A 25,662-nucleotide genomic window follows, 5' to 3' on the forward strand; every position below is an offset into this window, starting at 1 on the left:
TTCCTCCAGCCTAGGAGAGATCAATGTCAGCTCATGGCTCAAAAACCTCTCTTTCACAAAGAACTTTTACTTGAAGAATTGAAGAATTCTGGTGTCTTGTTAAGGAGACTTTAAATATTCAAGAACACCGCCATACTGTGTGAAGGTAATCTATGAAACAGTGCATTTAAATCTACAATTGGAAATGGGCTGTGTTTATCTACTTAGCTAAGACAGCCTTGTCCATTCCAATTAGAGAAGGTCATTTTCGGGCAAACGTAAACTGGCATTTGAAGTTCATCCCTGCAGGACAATGAGTTGAGGTAAAGCTTCTGGGACAGGTTTCCACCTAAATAAAACTTGACAAGTAGTCCCTAACCACAGAACTCGTTGCTGGACAAAAGACCATCTTCAATTGATTTTGGGGAGGGGGGAGAAGAGTAGTGACAACTATGTTTCAAGAAGATTTGGAATTCAAGCCACATTCTGGTAACTTCTATTCCTTATTCATGGCTTCCACCTGGAGGTAATTGTTGCTGACCTCCTGAGATGTAAAGAGGCAAAACAACTACTGTAGAAAGCACCAGATTTCATTATGTTGGGAAAACGATAAAAGATCTTTGCTTACTGTCCTGCCAAGTAGATTGTCACTTTAAAGAAGTGTCAGGACTCTTCTCCTTGGAAGAGAAACAGCATGTTCCTGGACAGACACACCACAGGAACCAACAGGAGGGAAGTGGAATCGAGCCCTCCAAGCAGACTACGTAACAGGAATATGCCTCTCCCTAACCCCAGCCCACTCCTGTGTGATGCCCTAGTTTTGAGGCTCTGCACAACCCTACTGCTACCTTCTGGCGTACAGAGCCATAAGGTGAGAGAGAGCCCAAGGCTCTGAAACGAGATCCCAACATCACAGCAAGAGAGCAGGGGTCAGGAAAAAACAGAAGGGGATGAAATTCCTCTTCAGCCCTCTCCATCCAATACACCTGCATCTGTATGCTTCAGTACAACCCAGATGCCTTTTCTCCATGTCCTGTACGAGAGGACATGCTTCTACCATTGCTCTAGCACCCTTTCGCTAACATCGTGACACCATTTCTGCCCTGAAGCAGAAAGAAAATTCCCACGTTGTGAAGAAAGGTAAAAACTGTACTCCCTCTGTGCCATTTTCATCACTTTTAAGCTTCTTTCAATCTCTCCTCATACACAGCAGGCGTGACATAAAACCACTGGGGTGCTTTGCAGCCACAGTAAACAGAGCATCTTTAAAAACAGTTGGCCATGAAATGCTTTCACCTTTCACAGCACCAGAGGAGACAACCACTGTCTGAGGGAGGTGTTTTAGGAAGAACCTGCTTTTGAGGCAACCTGGCTGAAACAGAGCGTGTCAAGGTGTGATTTATCTCTAACACATCTGTTAACACACACGCACACAAAGACTAGGAAGAGGCTAAACTGAAATATTTTTAAGGTCAACCACTACTGAAGCTAAGTGAGGGGTAAGCGAAGGAGGAGAAAAATGCAATTAAATGCTGGTGCGGTCTTTGGGCATTACTCAGAACGGCTGGCCGAGGCCAAATCTTTGCAGGAAAAGTGGCTTATCTCCTGACTTCCCAAATTGCACCAGAGGTCAGCTGAAGAGGTTTCAGGAGTTTGCCAGCTCCGTCCCTCTGTGGGATCCTTGGCAGATTGCTCCAGCTGGGCTCCTTCCAGCTCTTCCCTTTTTCCATTTTAGCGTATAGCTTGAATAAAGAAAACAAGATGAAGGCTTTCAAAGATAACGCAGTCCTTCACAAACAGATGCAGAACAAAGCACAGGAAATTCTGAGCAAAGTAAAAAATGAATGTTGTCTGTTCAAGGCTTATCTGGAATGAGTTAGCCTCTTAGTGGACAGATCTGAAACATCACACGGTCCCGACTGCAATCGCAATGCTCACTAACAGGCTTGTGAGGGGAGAAAACAGGATGGAAAAAGGCAGAAATTCAGCAGCCTTTAGCTCTCAGAGCTGCAAACTCCTTCAGATGTACCAGAAAAACACTCGAGAGTCAAGCTTGTCACCATCTCCTGTTGCCCTAAGCACAAGGCTTCTACATCTACACCTTTGACTGGACACCCCCTTCACAGTATTAAATTCATTTAAATTGGGAAATAAAGGACATCAAAGGCAGGTTATTGAAAACATGTATTCATCTAATTCTGGATACAACATCACATTAACTGCATGTAATAAATCTGTGCTAGTCAGACACACAAGAAGGATTCAAAAATGCATGCACATTTATTACGATGCAGAGCAATCTGCTATGACTTAACAGTATACATGCTAAGCTATATTTATTTTCCGGAAAACATTCACCCACAAGCGCTGGGAAGTATCTGCTATGTGATGAACCTCTCATCATCATCAGTTATCGAAAGACAGCAGTTATTTCACAACAGTTTCTTGGAGATTTTAAATTGAAAAGATCCCACAGAAACCGAAGTGAAACATGGAGGCATGAGCTCAGAGCATGGACCAATCTCCCAGGCTGTTACGAGCCATGAAATAAACGTGACTAATTCCTGAAGAGTTTTGTTGCTCAAAAAGGCAACTGATTTTCTTGCTTTTCACAGCAGAAATTCTACCTTCAAATGTGGGTTAATGACACCTAAAAATAACGCAATACCAATATACCGACATTTTCGGTTTACTCCATGTCACTACAAGGATCCCCAGATCCATTGCGATTGGCAACTCGTACGCTTAATAAGTCAAAGCCTAGGAACACAGGTAATGGAAGGTATTTGAGGTGAAGAGTAAGGTGCACTGGTGTCAGGCAACTTGCAGAAATGACTACTGTGCCCATCAGCAGTTACAGCCATCTGTCACTAACCTCTACTTTTTCTTTTACAACACTTTACTGCCAGGGTTGGTACGATAAGGTTACCAGCACACATGACATCTGCTCTGATTAAACACAGCCTAATGGCCTTAAGAACGTCCTGCTGGACTGAGTAGTTCTCAAACTCTTTCCACTCTTTCAAAGAGCAAGCCATTTCTAAAACGTCCCCCATGTCACAGTAAAACTGCTGTGGAGGTTGTAAGACACAAGACAGGCCCTTGAAGACTGAAAATGCGTTCTAATACTCTGAAAGTGCTCCACAAAATACAGTCTTGCACTAACAGCTCAAAGCTATAGCGTAAAAATAATAAGCAGAAGCCTTATTCAAAGCTAAGCACAGACAGTTTCAGAAAATACAGTTCCCTAGGACTGACTACAGTAAACTGCATTACACTGTATGTGCGTATGACAAACTTCTCTCTGCTTTTACTTGTTACATTGATTTTATTTCCTGTTGCATTCCTATTTTCTTAATAGAGTATACTATTTCAATGACTGACTTTTTCTTTCCTTGCTGCTTTTCTGGTTATATCCCTTATTTCTGTCCTTCAAATTAAAAACATTAGTTATTTAATGCACAGTTTCCTTCTGCCAATCATAGGCAATGGGGGAACAACAGGAGTACTGAAATTTAAACCTTCTTTACAACGGCAGCTACGTATTCCAACCTGCAGACCTTTGGTCTCCAGTAGAACATTTTACTAAACACTAAAATAATAACGATGAGAAGCATTGGGCATCAGACAGACAGAAAGGGTAGAGTACCTTTCTCCCCCCTCCCATGCCTTCTGAGAACTATTGCTCTTGAAGAGAGAAGCATTGTGCTCACTTTTTCTGAGCATGCTGCTGGCTTGCTGCCTTCATCTCCACTTTGTGTCTGCACTTTGTGCAAGTTTTCCATCCCTTTCGATAGCATGATCCACCAGACAAATCATGCTGTGGAACTCCATCATTTACACCACCTTTAACAGAAATCAAAACAAAATTAAGCAGCTATGTAAACCACAAGCTATCTCTTTACCTCCTCTTAACACAACTCAACAGCTGGAGAGAGTGACCAGCACCAACCGCCACTCATCTCAGCAGATCATCGGCATGAACTTCATCCACCCCAACCTGTCAGTTTGAAGGACAATGCTCTAAGCAGATCTCTCTCATTTTTAACATTCCAATAAAAATCTAGTCATTAAAAAGATAATTGTTAATAAACTTAAACTTCTTTATCTGCCAATCAAAGAAACGGTCAAGTTAGATGCACCACTTTGGATTCTCACTTAATATTACAGTCAAAAAAAGCAGCTTTGCCCAAGTTATGTCTTACTCTCATTCCTAAAACAAGCAAACTAAAATTGACAAAAGGTACAATTTTTTGACAGAGCTAGCAATCCTACAACGTAAAACCACTACCATCCTTTTGGCTGTACATGCCAGCCAAAAAGATGCCAGGGTGCAACTTTAGGCTCACTGGCAATTTTATGGCTGACAAATACAGAATGAAGCAGTTTGCTTGTCTGCGCTCAAGGGTGCTCCTCAGACTGCTGACACAAACCATAAATCCAAAGCAGCAGCTATGCAGAATGACCCTGAGTCAAGGAAAACAAGTTGTTGTCCCCTATTGGGGTTAAGGCAAAGTTTTGTTTCATGGACAGTCTATGCAATGACTTTCACCACTACATCAGTGGTGGTTTTTTGTTTTGTTGGGGTTTTTTGTTGTTTGTTTGTTTTGTTTTATTTTGTTTTGTTTTTTAAAGAAATATGTAAATCTAGCATCTATATTTGTCAAGCACTTTTCAACGAATTTTTAAGCTGCATCTTTTTTTGCTCCTATTTCTGGCAACTGTTGTCCCTTCTAGCATCTGAGGCTGTGGTTAAACGAGACGACTGCGCCAATCCTAAGGCTGCGGTTAGACAAGATGACTGGGCCAATCGAGCAGCTTGCTACTATCAAACAGGGCAAGTCCAGTCGTCTCCTCCAGCTTTCAGTCAAGGTACTCTGGCCCCTCATTTCCACCAAATGAGCACTCACCGCTCATCCGACCACTTGATGAACCTGTGTAGTTCATTAAACTAGTAGAAAATTATTTCTTTCTTTAAATCATTTTTCTGGGCTAGTTTTAGCACTTTAGCACACTGAACCGGCTGCACTGCCCAGGCAGACAAATGGCAGAGCCAGCACAAGACAGGAGGTGAAAGGAGGGGGACCAGACTCATCAGCTACTGCTGAACATTTTCTTACTTTTCCTCACCTTATCTATTTTAGGCCTACAATAACTCAGTCTCCTACAGATTATGCACGCACCTCTGCAGATTGTTCATTGCCGTTTTCATTTTCCATTACCTACAATTAGCAATATGCAGGGAGGCAAGATTATTTTTAGAATTACTTTGACTAGAAATGCACTCAGGTGCAATAGCAACACTTTTTAGATAGCCATGAAAGAAAATTAATTGCACGATTCCTCTGTTTCCCTGGTTAAAAAAATATCCACCTCTGTTATGTTTGAGAGAAAAAGGACGATGGGTGTTCTGTAAGAGAAAATTTTCTGGCAGTCTTGCCGAACACTGAAATTTTATTAAGACAGGAGCACAATTTGGACATAATCGAATTGGGTAGAGATCACTGAGGGCGCAATTTGGCCGGCAGAATTTTTACAAGTGGTGATGATGGAAAATGCAAAACGAGCCTGTGTCAGCCCATGAACAAGCAAGGCCCTGGCAGGCTCAAAAATTAATTCTGTTCTACAAAACAAAGAAAGGAAAAGAGATTTGGAAATTTTCAATGGTGCCCAACCCCAACATCCTGTTATTTATTTGTTAATCTTTAAATTCACTTGACAGCAAGCACCAAAGTGAAAGTGATGTTGAGTACCATGACAGATCTGCTCAAATGCTTATTTTCTGAACCTTTTAGTTGAAAACATCTATATTTAATCACAGTTTAAAACTAGCCAAAAAGGCTGTTTACTGTGAATGTAAAGGGGAAATACTGCAAAGTTGAAAGAGGTATTTCTGTTTCTGTAAATGCATTTTTAAAATCCACTTACACAGACAAGGGTCCTTGGCACGCTTACAATCTTCTGCTAAAGCTTAGGAGACAGACAGACATTACCCACTGTCAACAAATGCAATTTCACATCACTGATGGAGTGAAAAGCTCCCTAGACAAACGTTAGCATAAAACCTTCTTCCAGTATTTAATTGCAGCCTTCAGAAATAAAAGAGATGAAGTTACCAGTATATTTGAACTATCATAGTGAATGAAGAGGGCTACTTTCTTGTTCAAAATTAAAGGCTGGGTGGTGGTCCAGGGAAGGAGGCGGCGCACGCCGCTCTGTGCACAGAGGGGCGCAGCTGAGACGACAGCACTTCCCTGAAGGCTGCTGTGTTTTCATCTGCGCAAGTGGGAAGAGAAGAGACATGGCCTCAGCCCAGAGAAGACGTGGCTGCCCTGCTGGCAGCTGCTGCCATCCCCACGTAGTTGGCTTTTGGCACATAATGCATGGCACCGAGCAGAAGCACCCGGCTTAGCTGTATTAAGGCATTTCTATCACGTCTGTCGCAATTTTTACGCCATGCCTGGGGTACCATCCACGTGGTCAGGGAATAGAGGTTTCACCAACAAGCTGGAGTCAGAGGAACCAAGCCCCACGCCACACTACCACTGGGCACCTTCGTTTCGACATGGCCTGCCGAAAGTCACGTTAGCTTTTGTGCAGGAATGGCTGAGGGCAGGAGCAGACCAGCACAAGGGAGGAAGGGGCACCACAGCCATCCGTGGACCGACCACTACCTCCATCAAAGTGCTGACGTTGTTCCCTCTCTGTTTAAAGAACACCCATACAATTAATAAATGACTTTAATAACCCTAAATGTAAGGTGAAATCTCTCAGAATAGCGAAATACATATTTTTACTCATCTCTATTTACCAAATGAGCAAGAATTCCAAATTCTGCCTTGAACCAAAGCATTCCATTTGATTTCCCACCTAGATCACGTTTGCCACAAGCTTAACCTATCTGGCATGTTTGGAAATTGCCATGACACCCTTCTAGGACAAAGTATAGCTGGTGAAAACACACTATCTGCTTGAATAATTCTAGCATCTGGTTTGTCATCTCTGTAGATTAACTAACCACCGTAAAAAAAACCAAGCAAACTTCGGTACTTTTTCCATTTATGAAACACTAGTACTTCTGTATCACAAATTTCTTGTTTATCACAAGTTTTGAAAAATAGAATTTAAAATCTTATGTCATAAAAATTTGCTTTATGATGTACTCTTTTGAGGGTACTGGATTTATTCTCGTAAACAGAACGCAAGCAATAATTACATCTTTCATTGCGTTTTTTACAGCCTTATCTCACATTCTAAGCTACACAAGAAGAAAACAATTTCCCAAGGGAATTAGTTTTCCTTTTAGATGAGGATCTCTGAAAATTGGTATCACTATTCCAAACACCAATCCCTATTCTTAAAATCCTAACGCAAATGACAGGCAGCAGTAATCAAAATCACTAAAGAGGTCCCCCTGGGTTTTCCAGCGCATGACCTTGTTTCCATAATCAGAGTTCCAGTATCCCATTTAGGGCTGCAGAGGGTTTCTTGACAACCTGCAGCAGCACTTCCTTCAGATTTTATATTCCCACGTGCTGGAGAGGAACACAGAGCAAACAAAAGCATACTGTAGGGTGTCATTCTGTACTCTGCAAATATCTAGAGTCAACATAAACACGCATGCAATATATCCACTGATACAACAGCAATAATACACCTGCTTGCCTTTCTCTGAAATCCTTCTAGCTGGGGGGTGGTGGAAATAAGAGTAAAGAAAGCAGAAAAACAGTTAGGATGAAAAATAACTGGCAGCACGAACATGGAAGCAAAAATTACCAGGTGAAAAGGAGATATAAAAAAGGTAGGAGTAAGGGGACCTGCAAACACACCACCACCCCCAAACAAAATCCCGCTACTTTAATCAGAACCACCTAAGTAACAGGGTTTCAGCCACAAACTGAAAATGGCAGGATTGTTTTCAGCATAACAAATATCTTTAATAGTGAGGCGGAGACAACCAAGGTATTATAATACATAGAATCTACAAAAGCAATTTGAATTTTTATTTATTTTAAATTTTATTTTTCTTTTATTATTCAGAGAGGCATTGAAGTTAATTGTCTCTGAGCCACCATCAGGACATCTTAGAGCTTGCAGAAACTTTACTACAGAAAAGACTCCTGTTAATGGGTTCATCTCTCACATTTAAAATTAACTTGCTTTTCACACTATCAATTAAAGAGGCACCATTATTCCAGCTACCAAATCATTAACAATACTACTGTACTCACCAGCTGAAATACCAATGACAACCATTTTTGTACAAGTTTAGTTGTAGCTTGGCAAAGTAACTTCTGTAGCATGTTTATGCACCTTCAGCCACTTCAAATCCATAAAAACTTCTTAAAGGCACCAAATGCAAGGGGGCTGGTGCGTATTTTACCTCCCTCTATTGCCAAAAGTAAGTACTTTCTACTGAAACAAATTACAGGTCGCAAGTCTATAAATAAATAGATTTAAGGGATAACAGTTATAAAACAAAAAAACTCTCTCTGCACTACAGACAGTGGAACCAAGATCAAATTCTGCTACCTAGTTGTTCGCGATCCCCTGAGCTCTCAGAAGTACATGAGACCCCGCTCAGATCCCGCCTTCCCACTCCTGCAAATGCTTAAATTTGCCAGGTACTGGAAGGTGACCTATTCGATTTTCAACAGCTGAAGGAGCAATACCCTTCAGAGTTCACTAGGGACAGCGACAGGGTTGTGCAGCACAAACCCTGCACTTTCCTTTATCTTTGCAAGGCAAAGCACCCTAACCAGAATTCAAGCCAGGGGAGCCCAGTTTTACAGAGGCACTGAACACATCTTACTTCAAATTATTTCAGCTAGATTCCCCCCACCCCCCTCCTCGAGAGCTATAGGTGCTGAATATTAATAAAGGGATCGCTCACATAAAACTATATTTAACTGCATGCTACCTTTTGGAGTAACACGCAAGAAACACTGGTTGTGGCCTGCATGTTGGAACAAAGGACATATGCAAGGAAATATTTTTTACTCCAACAGTATGAAATCATGGATCTAAGGCTCACCCTTAAAATAGTACATTTCTCTAAAATCAGAATAGCTCAGTAATTTCTTAGGATGACCTGCTTTTTCCTCAGTCCACAGAGACCTGTGGATTTGAAAATACACGGCTACTTTTTTTTAGAAGAACAAATGAACAAACCGTATATTTAAATAGATTTTCTTAATGTCACCACACAATATCAATCCTCCTTCCTTTTGCAAATCTTTTTTCTCTGTATAATGAAACATTCTTCCAAGTGTCAGTGGATAAAAAAAGCTTTCGGACAGCGATGTTGAAATAGAGCAGTGCTGAGACAGGGCATTTAAAGAATCATTTAGCAAACAGCAAGATTAACACAGAATATCATTCTGGCTCAAAAAAAACCCAACCAACCAAACAAAAAACCCCACAAAAAACACAACAACAAACAACAAAAAAAACCCCAAACAATACAAACCCCCCCAAAGAACTGATCACCTACTTCTGTGAAGGAGAAAAAGCACCGAATGCTACAGTTCTGAATGCGAGAGGCAAGCTCTGAAGACACGAGCCGTGCCGCTGCCAGAGGAAGCCGGTGGCATACTCCATGTCTGGTACCTGCATCGACACAGCATTCCCAGCCAACTCACTTTTCATCTAAGCTGCCTTTGGAGAAACTAGACACCATAAAAACCTCAGTCATCCTGTAACCTGGCACACCATCAAAGCCTCCTAACACACAATTACTGTGCTTCACGCCTTTAGACTTTTTTCCTTTGACTAAACAAAACCCCCACAACGGAATAAGAAACTTTCCAAGAGAAATTGTGTTTGACAGAAGATCAATGATGCAGAGGTGTTGGAGGGAAAAAAGCCAGCGCTGTTTTGTGTACACCTCCAAGCTTATTAATGGCTTGCTGCTAAAGCTAGATGCCCCTTCCCATCAAATCAGTATTTGATATTATTACTGAACTCAGAAGTCTGAGGTCTTCTTTAATCACATTAAGGAATTCGCAATCGCTTATGCAACACAGTAACTTTATCACGCTGCCTGTAGTTATCCAGCCATTCCCCTAGGTTTTTGCCCTGTTGGCAATAACACTCAGTGAAAACGCAGTGAAATTTGACTCACCATGTCAAAAACACAAGCTACATATAAATATGAATAACCTACCAAGTAAGCACCCAGCTGCTGCTTTAATGCATTAGCACATGTATAGTTATGCACATGCCTAAAAGGAACTGCCATAAACCTCCATAAAGAAACAAATAAGCTCTTGTGAGTGAAGAGAAAACGGTAAGCCTGCCCAGAAATCTGAATCCTGCTAGTCATCACTTTCAAGGCTCAAGCCAGCATGACAAAGCCTTTTCAAGAAAGGGTCCTGTGTCAGAGAATGAATCTGAAAGAGGCACACTTTATATTCACCTCTCAGGACATCACAGCTTTTTTAAGCAAGCTGTAAGGGAAGGGGGGCAGACACGACGACAGATAATAATTGGCCAAAGGATTAAATAAATAAAATTAAACTTCTTTCAAGCCCCTGTCATCTAAGTTTGTCTACAGCTCCTTTTAAAACCTTTAAACAACTGCTCTGTGAACTGCTAAACTAGAGGAGTCCAACATCCCAGTGTTTGTCCCCTGAATCTTTTTATGTAGGTCCTGTGCTATTTTCACCTCTGGACAATAGACAGCATGGACCAAGATCACTCCAGAGTTACAGATACTGGTTATCCAGTTTCTTGCATCAAATGACATAGAATTTGCAAATTCTGTTCAGCTGTCCTTTCCCAAGATAAATGAAGCCAGTCACCTTTAAATGGATACCTTCTCTATCGACATACTCAGCAAATCAGGTACCAGACTGATCGGAGGAGCTTCCTTCTCTACCAAACAGCAGCCTGGCCCTGTCCTCCTGCCTGACACCTACCCTCCACCCTGATCCCCATGTCAATCGGTTCACCAGAAACCGAAACATATGGATTGTTCAAACCGGGCATTTTAAGCGCTTCAGAAACAAGTTTTTCTGCACAGATCAAAAGGGCACAGTGCATGCCAGATGGTGCACTGGTCTCCTTCCTCGCTACAGCAGGAGAACAGTCTTGAAAAGGACTGAGTCCTTCCAGCAGTACAGTACCGCAGAGGCAGCTCACCGTTCACTGCCTTGAGGCTCCCGGTAATGCCATCACCGTGCTGCCGCTTCTGTGCGTTCTTGAACTCCTTCAGAGATAAATAAAGGACCTTCCGCACCACCCTCTCCTCTGACCAGGGAATCCCATCGCTGTCATCCTAAAGAAGAAGGAAATGGAAAGGAAATATTAGTTGCATGCATCTGAAACAAAAACGAAACAAACAAAACACAACAGCCTAGGGCTACACAGATTATTTGTAATTTAAAAAAAAAAAAAAAAGAGAGAGAGAAGCTGAACAAAAATACTGTGTAACAAAATGCAACCTAAACTCGACCAGCTATAACAGAGAAACGAAACACAACTATTATCATCATATCAGAGCATTAGTCCCTCTAATCCTTTATCCTGCAAACAGCAGTAGCCATGTACCAGGTGTTAGACAGGAGGTGAAACTTATTTGTTAAAATCCTCATAATGAATCCCTTATGGAGAAATTTATCACAGCCAGGAAGTGCTCTCCCAGATAATTAAGAGGAAGGGGGGAAAAAAACCAACCAACCAACCAAACAAAAAAACCACTAAATTGAATGCTGCCATTTTGGCCTTGGTTTGTGCCTCTTGGCTCAGGATTTTTTTTTTTCTCTGGTTTAGTGATTTGCATTTATTGCAGTGTTACAATGAAGTTGTACATTGATAACAATAAAGTTATTCTGAATTTATCTCAGCGTAAAGCAAAGTGGAATTTGGCCCACGGGGTATATGTTTTCTACTTTCTTTTTAGGAGACAAATGCTATATTGTCAAAAGGAATACTAGTGTATGTCATATTTAGTACTTGCTTTAGTTAAAAGATTAATTGCCTGGAAAAGCATTTCCCTAAAGCCTTTAGCATTCTAATAAATTAAGTCAGCAAATTGATATAAAGACATAAGTGAGATCAGGTAAATCATCATATTTTCATAAACCCTATAATTGTCTTGGGGTCTTTAAAAATCACTATTTGAGCATTCTTGCCCTTGAATTCCTCAAGGGCTACATCACTGCCAAGCAAAAAGATTAACATTTCTAGGCAGGCCTTATTTAGGTAAGGGTACCACAGCACACTGCCACACTCCACTGGAAACCCCAAAAAGCCCCATCAGCACTCCACGCCAGGAGGCAGGAGAGTTAAATATAAACATATCATCTCCTGTGTCAAAGAAGTGACCAACACCATAAACTTCAAAAAAAAAAAAAAAGCATAGTTCAGGGTGACCATCGATAGCTTTTTTCTTTGCTCCTCTAGTGAGATACTGGCATTCAGCTGATGAATTGTGATCAGAAACATTTCTCCCCTCAAAAAAATTCTATGACAAATTACTGGGGGGGGGGGGGGGGGAAGACGGGACGGACACATGGGACGGCACAGGACGGGACACGACACGATTAGTGCTGTGAAAGCAGCCAGCATTTTGGCAGCGGGATGTGCATTTCGCACGAGGGACAAGCTACTATACTTTGAACAAGGCTGAGCTATGCTCAGGGAGATTTAGAGCGCAGGCAGCTCCCGGCCAAGAAAGCAAACTTTGTAACCCAACACCCACAGCAACCAAAAAAAAAAAAAAAAATCTCCAGGCAAGCATTTTAAAAGGACTAGTACATCCAGTTATTTTGTCAACAGAGGTTTACACAAACAACGCTGGCTCACCATTTTGCTGCCAACACAACTTCAGCCCTTAACCAGAAGTGACACTAAACACGGGAGGGCTGCGGCCTGCTCGACTTTAACAAAGCTTGCCCAAAGATGCCCCATTTACGTTCCCACTGACTGGAAGGTATGGAGAGGAAGCCCAGACAGGAATCCCACCGACGAGGGCCTGACGGGATGTCACACATTCCTCTTGTCACAGAAACTACTTGTTAAATCCTCAAGGGAATCGTGCTCAATTAGGAAACAGTCGTAAGCACCTCCAGCACCTGTCTGTATTATGGACAGAGGCCTGCAGACACCGCTTGCTCTCTTCACCAGCATTTGTACAAATTCCTAATGTAATGGGCGGCAAACGTGAGGAAGAGGACGAAGAGCCCTCTGGCCAGGCACACTGCTTCTGACTCTGAAGCCTAGACGAGTTACACAGAAACCCACCAAGAGGCAACAAAACCATCACCCTGTATTTTTATACACTTTAAGCCGGGCATACACAAGACAAATGTAACAACTGAGCCCAGTTAACCTAAGCTGTACTCAAAGAGACATGCTGCTTTCCTTAGGCCCTGTCAGCCCGAGGCCTCTCTCCTGTGAAACACCAGCCCTGCCCTGAAGCCACGAACAAACCCCTTCCTCCACCAGACCCTGCAAGCCCTGAGGAGCTGAAAACACCCGTCGGTTCCTGATCCCACCGGCCCTTTTAACCCTGCTAAAAATGCATCCAAAAAAAAATAAAAAACAAAGAAATTAATCCCCACTTAAACCCACTTTGTCATGACAGCTCACCACATGGAGCACATGGCAGCGTTCGCTGTTTCAGTCGCAACAGGGTGAAACCTGCCGACAGGACTGATCTTTAAATCGGCATGTGCCGACCAAGCGGCCGACTGCAGCGGCTAAGTGACCTCCGGCAGGTACAACCCACGCCCTGGGACACGCCGGCTGCAGTCCCTCCTGCAGGAGGGAAGGAGATGATCACCACACACCAGAGGCCTCTGGTCTAGGCCACCCTCTCAAAGTATTCCCGCGAACGGCCTGAAGCCAACTCCCTCTGCCCAGACAACGTGCTGGACAGGCAAAAGGACGGCGTGCAACCCGGCACCCTATTTTCTGAGGGACAAGGCTGCCGAGATGTCTCCCTGGTGCCAGCTGGAGGCTCCAGCCCTGCTGCAGGAGACGCTCCCGCCTTCCCAGGGGCTGCGCGGGCCATAGTGCCACCAGCGAAGGGACGGGTCCCAGGAGGCGGGAACAAAGACCTCCCCCAGCAACCCCCGCAGCAACATTTCACACCACGCTCAATTCATGGAGCTGTAAAACTTGAGATGAACCGTATTGGCTTCATCCCCCCCCTCTGATAACGGCAGCGCCGTCAACAGAAACACACATGGGGGAGTCTCTCCGCACCAGAGCTCCCACCAGCCCCGTTGTGCCGAGGCTGCAGCCACTGTCCTGCCTACGCTGCTCTGTTGTGGGCTTTCCCTGCACCCATCACTCGGCTTGAAGAAAAGGTCCTCAAGTTCCCCAACACCCGTGTTATCCAAGGTCAGCAAAATAAGGGGCTAAGCCGCTGCCAACACCCGCATTCACGCGGCTCCATATGCAGGAGCAATAAAAAGGTTTCACAATCGTCGACGGCATCTTCCCCCGAGCCTGCGGCATAAACGCAGCCGCAAGCCAGAGAGCAGCTGACTCGGAGCCCAGCTGAGCTGCTGCTGCGCCAGCGACGCAGCTCCAGCTCCCGACACATTTAACCATAATTACATGGGTCAGATCATCTCTGCCTCGTCACGCCAGTGGAGGGAGAGCCGCCGCGCACCCCGCTCTGCACTCACACCGCCAGCGACTGGAAGAGTTACCTCACTTTAGCAAAACAACATACGCACACCCAGAACCATTTAGAAATATTCTCAAGTGAAAGCCTTGAGGAATTTAATCTATGTAACTTCTTAAAACCAACCAAACAAAACAAAAAACACACCAAACAAATACCAAAAAACCCTCAAAGGGACTGACTCGATCTCTGCCTTCAAATATTTCCACAGGGAGCAGAAATTTGATAATAGATGGCTCTCGAGGCTGGCAGAGAGGGGTATAATATCATCAACAGCTGGAACTTGAATTCAGAAAAATGTAAGACAAAATTAAAGAACAATTTCTGCAACTGTGCAAGTAATTAGCCATTGAAACGACTTATGGGGAACTAATGGATTGTCCATTATTGACTTAGACCCAAAAAAGGACTGAGTAACATCTTAAACTAGGTTCATCACCACAAGCCCACAGCCTTCACTGTGCAGGTCAGCCAAGATGATTTCTGCCTCCCAATCCGACAGCAAGATTAGCTTATAAACTCAGCAAAAAAGTAACAGATGCAAACAACCAGGGAAGCCCTGGGGCAGAATTAAGAAACAGAACTGCATCATTTCCTTTAAACTGCAAAAAAAATTAATCATGCCACCTTCTTTGTTATGCCATTTCGGGGAACCACGTCATATAATTACATCTGAACTTCAGCTACCAGGGCAGCTGAGCAACAGTTCAGCAAGTTCAGTCCGAGGAGATGGGGAAGAAGAGCACAATCTCCATTTACCTACGCAGTACATTCCTGCACAGGATGCTACCCTGGGGATAGCAGAGCAACTCTCTTGCATGCTACCTGGCTGGCAGCTTGCTTTCAGCTCTGCACTTGTAGAGGTGATGTGTGCAGAAAGGTCCAACAGGCTACAGTGCCACATACTGCTAATTTGGGAAGAAATACATATACACACGTGTGTGTGTGTGTGTGTGTTTTTGCTATGTGCCTATTAAATATATATATAATACATTAAACATATAATACATATATATTAATATGTGTGTACGAACTAAAATATATACATATTAATATATAATGCATACATAAATAAGTATATACAGATATCTATAAATAACGCTCTTCAATATATAACGTGTATATATTTGCAATGAAATCAAAACGTGCACCACCTGTACCTTTCACCATTCACCTACAGCTTAGGTGCTTGTTCACTGCGGTTCTGCTGCCTAGCTTGCACCTGTGGCCTGCATGCAGCCTTCCTATTTCTGAAGTTATTCTCAAATCCTTGGGGGGGGGGCGGCCCAGAGGGAGCAAAAAAGGGGGGGTGGGGGGGGGGGGGAGAGAAAAAAGAAAAAAAGAAAAAAAAAAGGCAAAGCAGGCAGAAGTGAGAGGCAGGCTTCACGCTGCCTCCTGGGTAGGTGAAACGTCAGCCTGAAGTAGCGAGTGCTGCTGCATGCTGCTTTGCTCCACGAGAAGCAGCAGAAGCATACGCGTACGCATGACTCGAGCTTCTCCGTTCATTCATCGCCAGATACGGCATTCTTCAGCCTGGCCCAGCCTTGCCTTAAGCAAACAGGAGTCACAGTTCACGGGGTAAAACAGAGTTGGAACAAGGGAGAATGCATGCAGCACTCCATGCTATTTGTTTTACTTTTATGTAAATACTTTAACAGCAGTGATGGTTTTATTTGAAAAGTCAGGACTTTGTAAGGTACAAAGATACTTATAAGCATGTGTGTTATGACTCAGTGTGGCTGGCGTGTTTCCAGCTCTCTCTTTGGGTCTTTCCCAAGCACGCATCTCCTGACCCCATTCTTCATGCCAGGTTGCAGAAAGCAAAACAACAAAACACAAACCCCCTCTTTTTTCTTTTTTCCAGTGCTGCAGCCAATGCTCGGTTAAAATCACTGTGGCACCCAGTGCCCTAAATGAATATGCTTTCATGGTTCAACAGCCCCCAGAGAGTCTTTCCCGCAGATGTAAGAAGGTCATTTTGAAGCAATGGGAAAAATAAACCACAAGCTTCTACCCTTTCCTCAAGGATATTTTTGAAGGAGAACTATTTCAAAGGGTGTTTTTTTCTGTGTTTAGTTAGCAACAAAACAAAAATCTGTCTTTTGCATGAAAAACAGACAACACATTTTCAGAGATCATATAAATTACTTCTCAGCTGACGGACCAAAATGGAAATGTTTGTTTACTAGATTCAAGACCTGCAACAGATTTTTGCCTTTTGGCTGTATATTATCAATGGAAAACAGTTATACCTGTTTTTCTCTAAAAGCTAGACCTAAGAGAAATTGGTAGAAAACCTAGATAGGCCTTCCGAGGCTGAAAGAGATCTTCTGTGCAGTCTTGGGCGAGTTACCAGTGCTAAATGCAATTAGCACGCTTACTCATTTACAAAGCCCACTTGCTCAGTATACATATGGCACGGCGTGAACCTCACGAGAAGGTGCAAAGTTTTACTGCTGTATCAACACGCATACTTCCCTTGTTGCATTAGCAGAGGTCTCCATTGTATCGCAAAGTCCCGCCAACCTTCTCACCACCCCGAACGCACATCGTACTCACAGAGGAAAACCCCATCGTTGGCACAAACTCCCTCTCTACGTAACCTGCAGGAGCAAGCAGGCCGTTCCACGGCCAGACGGCAGAAGCTCTTCTCAGCAGAAACTCCTAGCAAAAGTTCGAATTTCCAGGGTAACGATTTGAAACCAGACTCTAATATATTCCACTGAAGCTATATAAATAAAGATTTTTGGCTCCTTCTAGCTAGCAGCTACCATGCTGCTGGGACTTCTTAGAGCCAAGCACAGCATCATGCAAACTGGATATACCCATATATACCCACAGTAATATCCTTGCAGTCTTTTGCTTGCTATCAAGGTCCTTCCACTCCCTTCTCCTCTCAGAAGAAAGTTCACACTTATTTAATATTTAACCTTTTAATTAAGTTTAACTATCCAGAGAGGATGTAGCAGTTTCTCATTTAAAACAAACTGCTTATATTCAGTGAGAAAAAATAAAACTTCATGAATGGCTTAAGTTGATGAAGATTGATACGGCTTGGAGACTTTATAGTACAGTGACTCATGCCTTCTGGAAAATGTAATCTGTTCTGTCTAGTTTAGGAAAATAGGTCATGTTTTAAAAATGTGCTAACTAACATGAAGAAAGGGGAAATTTTCTTTATTAATGGTTCTGTTATATCATTTAAGTGTATCTGGTAATTATAGTGACTTTTTCCCTCGTACTTCCAGAAAACTTCCCCAAAGAACTCGCGTTACGTTACAGCTCCTGACGAGCAGAACGGACGTTAACACGGTGAAGAAACAATGGAGGAAAATAAAAATCTCTCCTCTTCCTGCTTTAGCACTTCTCCTACAGCTTTCATCCCCTGCAATCTCCCGTTGGCTGGCGCTCGTTCGCCGCCTCCTGCTGCACCGGGGATTGCGTTTCCTCCTTTCAGACCGAATTCTTCTAAGAGCAGTGTGGGAGAGAAACTCTCTGGTTTTTGGGTCACTAAAGGCCTCAGGCACTTTTGAGCCAAGGGAGCTTCAACCTGCTCTTGCAAAAAATACATTAGGGTAGAAGAGTTACAGTTGAAATTTCCAAACACAAGTCGCTAGTGTCTTCATACAGACTCCCAGAATGGAGGCATGGAAAAAAAAAAAAGTTCCTAACGTTACCTTAGGCCTAATAATGAAATATTTAAAAATAGTAGGTTCATGTGTTAATTGTTTCTTTTACATAAACTCAGAGGCCTCAGCAATGTTTCTGCACCTCTAGAAAACTACTACTCAATACGAAACTAGTGAAAGCTTACAAGACATCAACAGTTTCCCGTGTTGGTCTGCCAAGATAAACACTTTAAAAAAAAAAAAGCCTAAACCCAAACAAATTCAGAATAAAGCCAGGTCTAAAGTTTACTAATTTATCAACTTACAGCAGGACTTCAACTCGAACCATCTCCCACCGATAGCTGTGACTCCACAGCTACGACTTTCTTAGGCCAGACCAGGAACCTAATCAACCATTTTGCAACCAGAGCACCAGAGTTTCGGGCTCTGACAAGAGCTGGCAGAAACAAGCCACAAAAAGCAAAGGGTGGCAGAGTGCTGGAAGAGGTGTGACAGTACAAGATAATTATTCAGACTGGGGGAGTAGTTTTCATAACCAACTTAAGTGAATTCACCTGCCACCGCATGGGCTGCACCTGCCTCAACCCCAATGCCAGCACTAGCCCTTATGCGGCCATTTGACCAGCTTGACTGGGGCAAAGAGTCAAAATCTCACCCCAAGACAAGACAAATGATCGTTTTCAGCCAGATCAGCTCCCTTATTACTAACCACGTGGCCATATGGGAGCTACTGCTGGGAGAAAGGTGGGATTGGCCCTATCAGCAGCAACCCATGCTTGGAGGGATGCAAGCCCATCATGACACCAAACCATGACAGTCACCGTAAGAAAGGGAGGGCATCGCAGATGGTATTCAGGAAATTAAGATCACTTTGCTTTAATGTAACTATTGTAAACCCCAAATATCTCACTGCATTCAGACGAACCATGCCCCCTTTTTGCACGATGAATAATTTACTTCAGGGGAGTGAAAGGGAAATTACAGGGGATTTACCTGTTAAAGGGACAGGGCCTGCAACATTTCAGGTAGGTCACAGCCTGACAAGGTATGCTCTTGTCTCTGACCATCACTTGTAGCCAATTTATGCCTGAGCAAAAGCTCTGACTTGATAAACAGGTTCCTTATTTGGTGCTCTCTCCAAAAAAAGGGAACGTCTCCTAAAACGCATGTTGAATTATCTTTGAAAGGGTATGCTGTATACAGATACACGCCTCCAGGGCAGAAACCAAGATAATTTAAGCATCATTTCCCATGTAGGTGAACAGGTCTAAATCCTTCTTAAAAGAACAACAAACAAACTGACCTGACGGGGGATGCTCACGCTGCACGTCTTCACTTCTCTGAAACGCCATGAAATAATGTATACTTATCTTTGATTACAGACTACTAAAAAACTGCAGCTGAAATTGGATTAGAAACTTCTGCTGAAAAACAATTTATTGCATAACACAACTCTGACAGCCTGGGTTTCTGGCCACCAACTGAGCCTTTATAAAAATCTGCTGGGCAGCTGCCAAATCAGCTCTTTGAGTCTTGGCATGTCCGACATCTGAGACAGTAGTCAAGGCAGCCACATGTCCTGTGCCATCCACAGCCCTGCACTTTTATGGTTAAATGATACCTTCAAAGAACGGAGTAGTATGAGCCATTAAACCCACAAAGGTAAAAATCTCCTGCAGCTGTGGATCTGACAACTCTGATCACACTGCAGAAGACCGAGAGCCACAGCAGGATTTTTTTCTTTTTCAGGATCTGGTATTAATTTGAACATAAAAGTAGCTTATTAAGAAGAGGGGAAAAGAGAAGCGAGAAATGGTAGCGAGCTCCAAAAAACCTCTGCACTCCTAGCTGAAAATCGCTGCCATTTATAAATTTCACATTCCAAATATTCTTACTCTGTCTCCAGTTCTAATTAAAACTCTCCACCAAGTACACTTCAGATAGACACATAAAACCCAGTATGCACAGAGTATTCAGCAGCTCAAGATAATTAAATTCAAATATATTCTTTCTAATTAATTTCATTTTGATTCAGTTCATATTTTTATAAGGTGTTCAAGCTCCAGTATGCAACCATATGAATACAGTCCAATAAAAGGCATTTTCTGCAGTTTAAATGTCTGCTAATAAGACCTACAGATGTGAAGTTTAATATGGTTAATCCAATCCTGCTGCATATTACTAATTATCTTAAGACCTTTTTCCACCCTCAAACAGAAAGCCTGATCCTTTACTTGAAAAAATACTAACCCCTTTTGCATGCCAAAATAGTGTCAAGGTAGTAGGGAAGAGAGAAAGACAGAACCGATGTGTTACAAATTTGTCTTGGCTATTTCCACAGGAATTTAGAGAGATCTAATTTTTTGGCATCTCGCAGCATCTGAAAGGTCAGTGGTATCAATATTTTAGAGAAGCTGGAGTACCGTTGATGTGTTTAGCATCTATCCTCACAAGTACAACAGAAGGTCAGTGCTTACATTTCTTTGGTAGGACCTTGGTACCTGGATGATGAAGCTTTGCCTATAATAGGAAAACATCTGCTTATCTATCTGCTTTCTAGGAGTATAGTAGTATAGAGCAACAAAAACATGCATCTGCCAATATAAAACTTACATTGCTCCCTCAGTGAAATAAATACACTAGCCCAAAACCTACATAGCTTAGCTACATTATTTAATATAGCTGTGCCCATCAGGAACTCGATGCCTTCACAGGCTTGAGACTGGGGATGGAGGTCCCCTTGCAGACTGGGGAAGGTCACCATATCCCTGCTGGATGACCCTGCGCCAAGCAGGGCAGCTCACTCACTCCCATTTAAACCTTTCCAATGCAAATGGATTGGGCTGGTTTAAAGAGATGAAACAGGAGGTCCTGGGTCATCTGACTCACTTTGATGGCACTGCAGTAGAGCAGGTTTACATGAGTAGCTCCACTGCCAAACCCCTGCAAGAGGGCCATGGCCAGCAGTGGGGCAGGCAGCATTGCCAAAGCCAGGGCATGGCAAACTCTACCCATGGGGTAACTTGCACGGTAATGGACCTGCAAGTTTGCCTAAATTTGACCCAAAGCAGGTATGGGTGACACAAGAAGTCCCTTGCCTTAGCCTGGAAACGTTTAACTTGGTTTCCTCCTCTTTCACATCAGTCTATGGGATGCCCCACATTCGGGTGATCACCAGGTTTAAAAAAAGATTTAAAAAAAAAAACCAAACAAACAAAACCAAAACCAACAAAACCAAAACATCCAACCCATCTCGTCAAATTTAAACCCAGGAGGGGTAATGACAGAGCCAAACATGCTGAACCTATTGCTGGGAAATCTCAGGGTATTGGGGCCTGAATCAATTTTACTGAACTGGATGGGGAACTAAATCACTTTTATCGACACAGGCTCCTGGGATGGACACGCTGATACTGCACTAAGAGCATGACATGTTGATTTTGCTTGATGTACTACCCCAAAAGTGAGATTTTTATCAGACACTTTTTGTCCTCGTTTACATTCCCGACTGGCAGAATATCCTTTAAAGCTGGCAGGGGAAGTATCCATTGAAGCTGAGAGAAGTAAACTAAACCTGTACTCTTCACTCATAAGCCAATTAAAGAAGACATATGAGGAGACTCTAAAGCTACTCTAAATGTATTTTCAGGTCAGTTTAGTTACATCAGCAAATTTTCTGCACGAAGATAAGCTATATAATCAGTGAAAACCTACGCTCTAAAGCTTTACCAAGCTTGCCCTTCAGTATTACATGTATTTGACTTCCAAAATACTATCCAGCAAACAAATGATGGTATTTTAGTAGTGCAGGGAAGCAAATAATAAAACCGGCATTTGCTCCGTGAGGCAATCGCGCAGTAACAAATCAGATGAATGCATCCCAGCAACTTGCCAGAAAGCCCACAAAACATTTTTTCCAAATAACCAGTGCCAGAGGAGGGTAAAGGCCATTACCTGGAATTTAAGTTGCAGCAGACTGCTCAGGGTACCAAAGTTGGGAATTTCAGACAGAGCCAGGCTGAAGTGCTGCTCTGCCACACGCAAGCTTCAGTTCTCGCTACCATTTCAAACACGAGGGAGGAGGAAGAGCTAATGGCTACTGGCCACTCCAGGATCTGGCCTGATTTGTGGAGCCACGCTACAACGGTTAAATTAAGAAGATATCGAGCAGCTGGGAGGTTTTGTGAGGAAAAGAGCGGGGGGCGGGGGAAGTTCTTTCTTATGGAGATAGCAGGCTTTCCAAATTGCACAGAATAATTTTTAACACACAGGTGTTTCACAACAACCGGATCTGTGTGAAACTGATAAGGAAAAAACATAATCAAGTTTCGACCTTTCCATGATCCTTTCCTTTTCCTTTTTTTCTTTTTTTTTTAAACCAGCAAGCCTGTGTGAGAACTGTCCAAATAATGGCACAATCCTTTTTCCTTCGCTTTTGCAGGTTTCTCGCAGGCGGTGCTGGGTGGGTGCCAGGCGGCCCCGCGCCGGGGCAGGGGCGACGGGCAGGCAGGGTGCCAGGCGCCCGCGCCGGCACAGCTCGTGCCACCGGGGCTCTGCAGAGAAGGAGCCCCTCCGCTCCACCAGAACTGTTTGGGTTAGCGTTCAATTCCCTCGTCCCTCCTCCGCTCCCTGATCAATGGCAACATTCAAACTTTACTGAAGATATTAGAAGTACATCAAAGACAACCATTAAGCTTTTAAGTGCACTAATTGACATTTTAGCACTTACAAATCCATCTATGTGTTCTATCACTCAATTTAAGAGACTTGCTTCCCCGCCTGGTAAGAGTTCCCCGCGTTTTTAGCGGGCAGAGGGGGATTTTCAAAGCTATTTTTTTTCTCAGACAGGATTTTAGAGAATTCAAATTACAAATATAATGCACTTCAAAAAGTAACACGTTTCACAAATTTAAGAGCTCTTCCATAAAAGCTGTAAATGGCATCACAGCTATAACTCACAGGCTTCTAAGCTCCAATGAATTCTGCAGCTGTTACGGCACGTCGAAGCCAAATCATTGTTACCTTCACACCACCACAACTGAAAACCCCAGCTATGATATTACAAACTGCATGGTGCTACATGAAAGGGGGGGGGAGAGAAAGAAAAGGAAAAAAGACAAAAAAAAAAAAAAGAAAAAAGAACCCCTGGGTGATTCTGCAGCTCCTTCCTTCTTCCTTCGCAAAGCTAACATAAAACAGACGCTAAAACCGTGCTACTGCTTTAGGTTTTCTTACAGTGACTGTCCCACAACAGGATCCAGGGAAGCATTTCGGAACGCTCCCCCCACGGATGCTGTAAAATCAGAGGACACAGAACTCCCCTCCCCAGGTACGGTGACTTACAAGCAGATGAGCCGCTACCCAGTGGCCAAGCCCAGCCTCTGATTGCAGAAGAGCATCTCAATGACAGCAGGTCTGGACCCTTCTTCTATTACTGTCACATACCAACATGTTCACCTTCTGTTCTGTTAGAGAAATCCTCATTCAGTCCCAATATTTAAAGCAACAAGAAAGATCAAATCAAATTCTCAGGGTTTTAAGCCATTCAGTTCATTGCTAGATCTATTTTAGGGTCTGAAGCTGCCAGCCACCCCCACAGAATCTGCGCGCTAAACAAGGCTTTTGACAGGCTTGTTTATGCCTTCTGCAGCAATCAAAGGCAAAACATTACAAATCAAAGAACCAGGAGACAAATACAGTACTGTGCATAACAGAAACCTCAAAAAGCTAGCCAGCAGCAAACCTGCTGCTCACCGAGCCCCGCAGAGCAATACGAGATAACGCAGGAAAACAGAAATGGATGGTTCAAGTAAGAACAGGCTTGTGCCGTATGTATGCAAACATCTGCAGGCAGGACGTCTGAAGCACATATCCATGAAAAGAAGCGGATGCGGAATCACAAGACAAGGAGCAGAGAAAATTATTCATTTTCTCCAAAAGCACCACGGGGGAAAGGTCATTATTTAAGAACTCCAGTTTAAAGATTACAGGGGACTTCAGATTTTTTTTACCGGTATCAGAAAAACACCGAAGAAAACAAGCGGGCGTGGACTATGTACCATATTTCTGCGGCTGGCATTTAAATGGAAACGCAAAGACTGCATTTTGAGATCTAGGCAGTTACGCTACATGAGGCAGTTACCGCCAGTCCATGCCTTTCCTTAGAGAAGGCAAAATCACATTTTCTGTCCAGTTCTTCCCTATGTTGAACACGTGATAAGGATGGAGTCAGTTTTACTCAGTAACACACATCGTGAACTGCATTGCCCGTACTTCAGCAAACCCACCACGTCAGGGAAGCATCTGCGATGTACGTTAAAATGACACCCAGAAGAAATTTAGTGGTATGCCTTTGCTACTGCGTTCCTTTAAACCTTTCACCTCCTATACTGCGAGTTCAATGTCAGATTATAAACATCATAAAAGCTCATAAAACTGCCAGCTCATTTCAAGATTACTTGCTCTTAGCCTTGCAAAAACATCATGAGCAGTACGAGAATTTCATCATCTCTCTGCAAACCCCAGCCCCTCTTCGCTTGCATCAAGCTAAGGTCACTGCAATCCTCCTCTTTGTGTCACTGGGACGGGCAGGCGTTGCAGCCTTACCTTGGAGGTGGACCTTCACAGGTGAGCTTCACAGCACATCACCCGCCTGCTAACCCACCCCGAGCAACATCCCTGACATCAGCTTCTGACAAAATCATGTGCTACTTCACCTTCCTCTTGGAAAACCTAGCTTTGCATGTTACCAGCACAACTGACAGGGCCATGAAAACCTCCTGCAACTGCAGCAGAAGAAAACGTCAAGTTAGGATTTCGCGGCATCTCTATGGGCCCCTGCATCCCACGCAGCAGCGCCTACCTCCAGCCTTGCCAGAGGCTGAGCCAGGCAGCACGGCAGCTGCCCAGAGAGCGGGCAGAAGCACAGGCTGTAGATACCTCCCCACACATCGTCAGCATCAGGCGCTGGCTGTTTGCATTAGCCTGCAGTAGGAAAAGAGGCAGCATTTCGTTATTTGGGCTGGGTTTCCTGCACGACCAGCCACATCATTTCACCCCTCTCTAGGGAAAAGATTGTGGGCTGGAAGGAAGCTGTCTGTTAGCTTCTCTGTGGAAAAGGACGGGTTTAGTGAAATGAAATTATCATGGGGGTCTAGGCAGAGCAGGTATCAACAACAGGTTTACGTCAAAACATTCCAGGAACTGGCTAAATCATACCTAGCATAACACCAAGCAATGCCCCAGTGAAGTAATGGTTTTGAAGGCAGACTGCGATCAAGGCTGTGATTTGTAGGACAGACCATACCCACCCCACCTACGATAAGCTCAACCCGATCCTCACACTTCAAGCACACACCAAACCACTCTGGTTTTCAGCTTTGCTGTGCACTTGCAAAAGGTGAAACAGGGTAGCCA

General features: G+C 43.5%; 1 protein-coding gene across 6 annotated transcripts in view; it reads right to left on the minus strand.

Moving 5' to 3' along the window:
• JARID2 (jumonji and AT-rich interaction domain containing 2) overlaps nucleotides 1-25,662 on the minus strand; it is a 227,853-nt gene that overhangs the window by 117,999 nt on the left and 84,192 nt on the right. For 5 of the 6 annotated variants that reach the window (XM_082315890.1, XM_082315891.1, XM_082315889.1 and 2 more), the window contains one exon: nucleotides 11,122-11,257. In XM_082315890.1, coding sequence (XP_082172016.1) covers nucleotides 11,122-11,257 — 136 coding nt within the window. Of the gene's footprint in view, nucleotides 1-11,121; nucleotides 11,258-25,108; nucleotides 25,126-25,662 lie in introns of those variants that run through there. The other variant, XM_082315895.1, reaches the window with a different exon arrangement.

The sequence above is a fragment of the Platalea leucorodia genome (assembly GCF_965183815.1).
Source record: "Platalea leucorodia genome assembly, chromosome: 1".
Taxonomy (NCBI): domain Eukaryota; kingdom Metazoa; phylum Chordata; class Aves; order Pelecaniformes; family Threskiornithidae; genus Platalea; species Platalea leucorodia.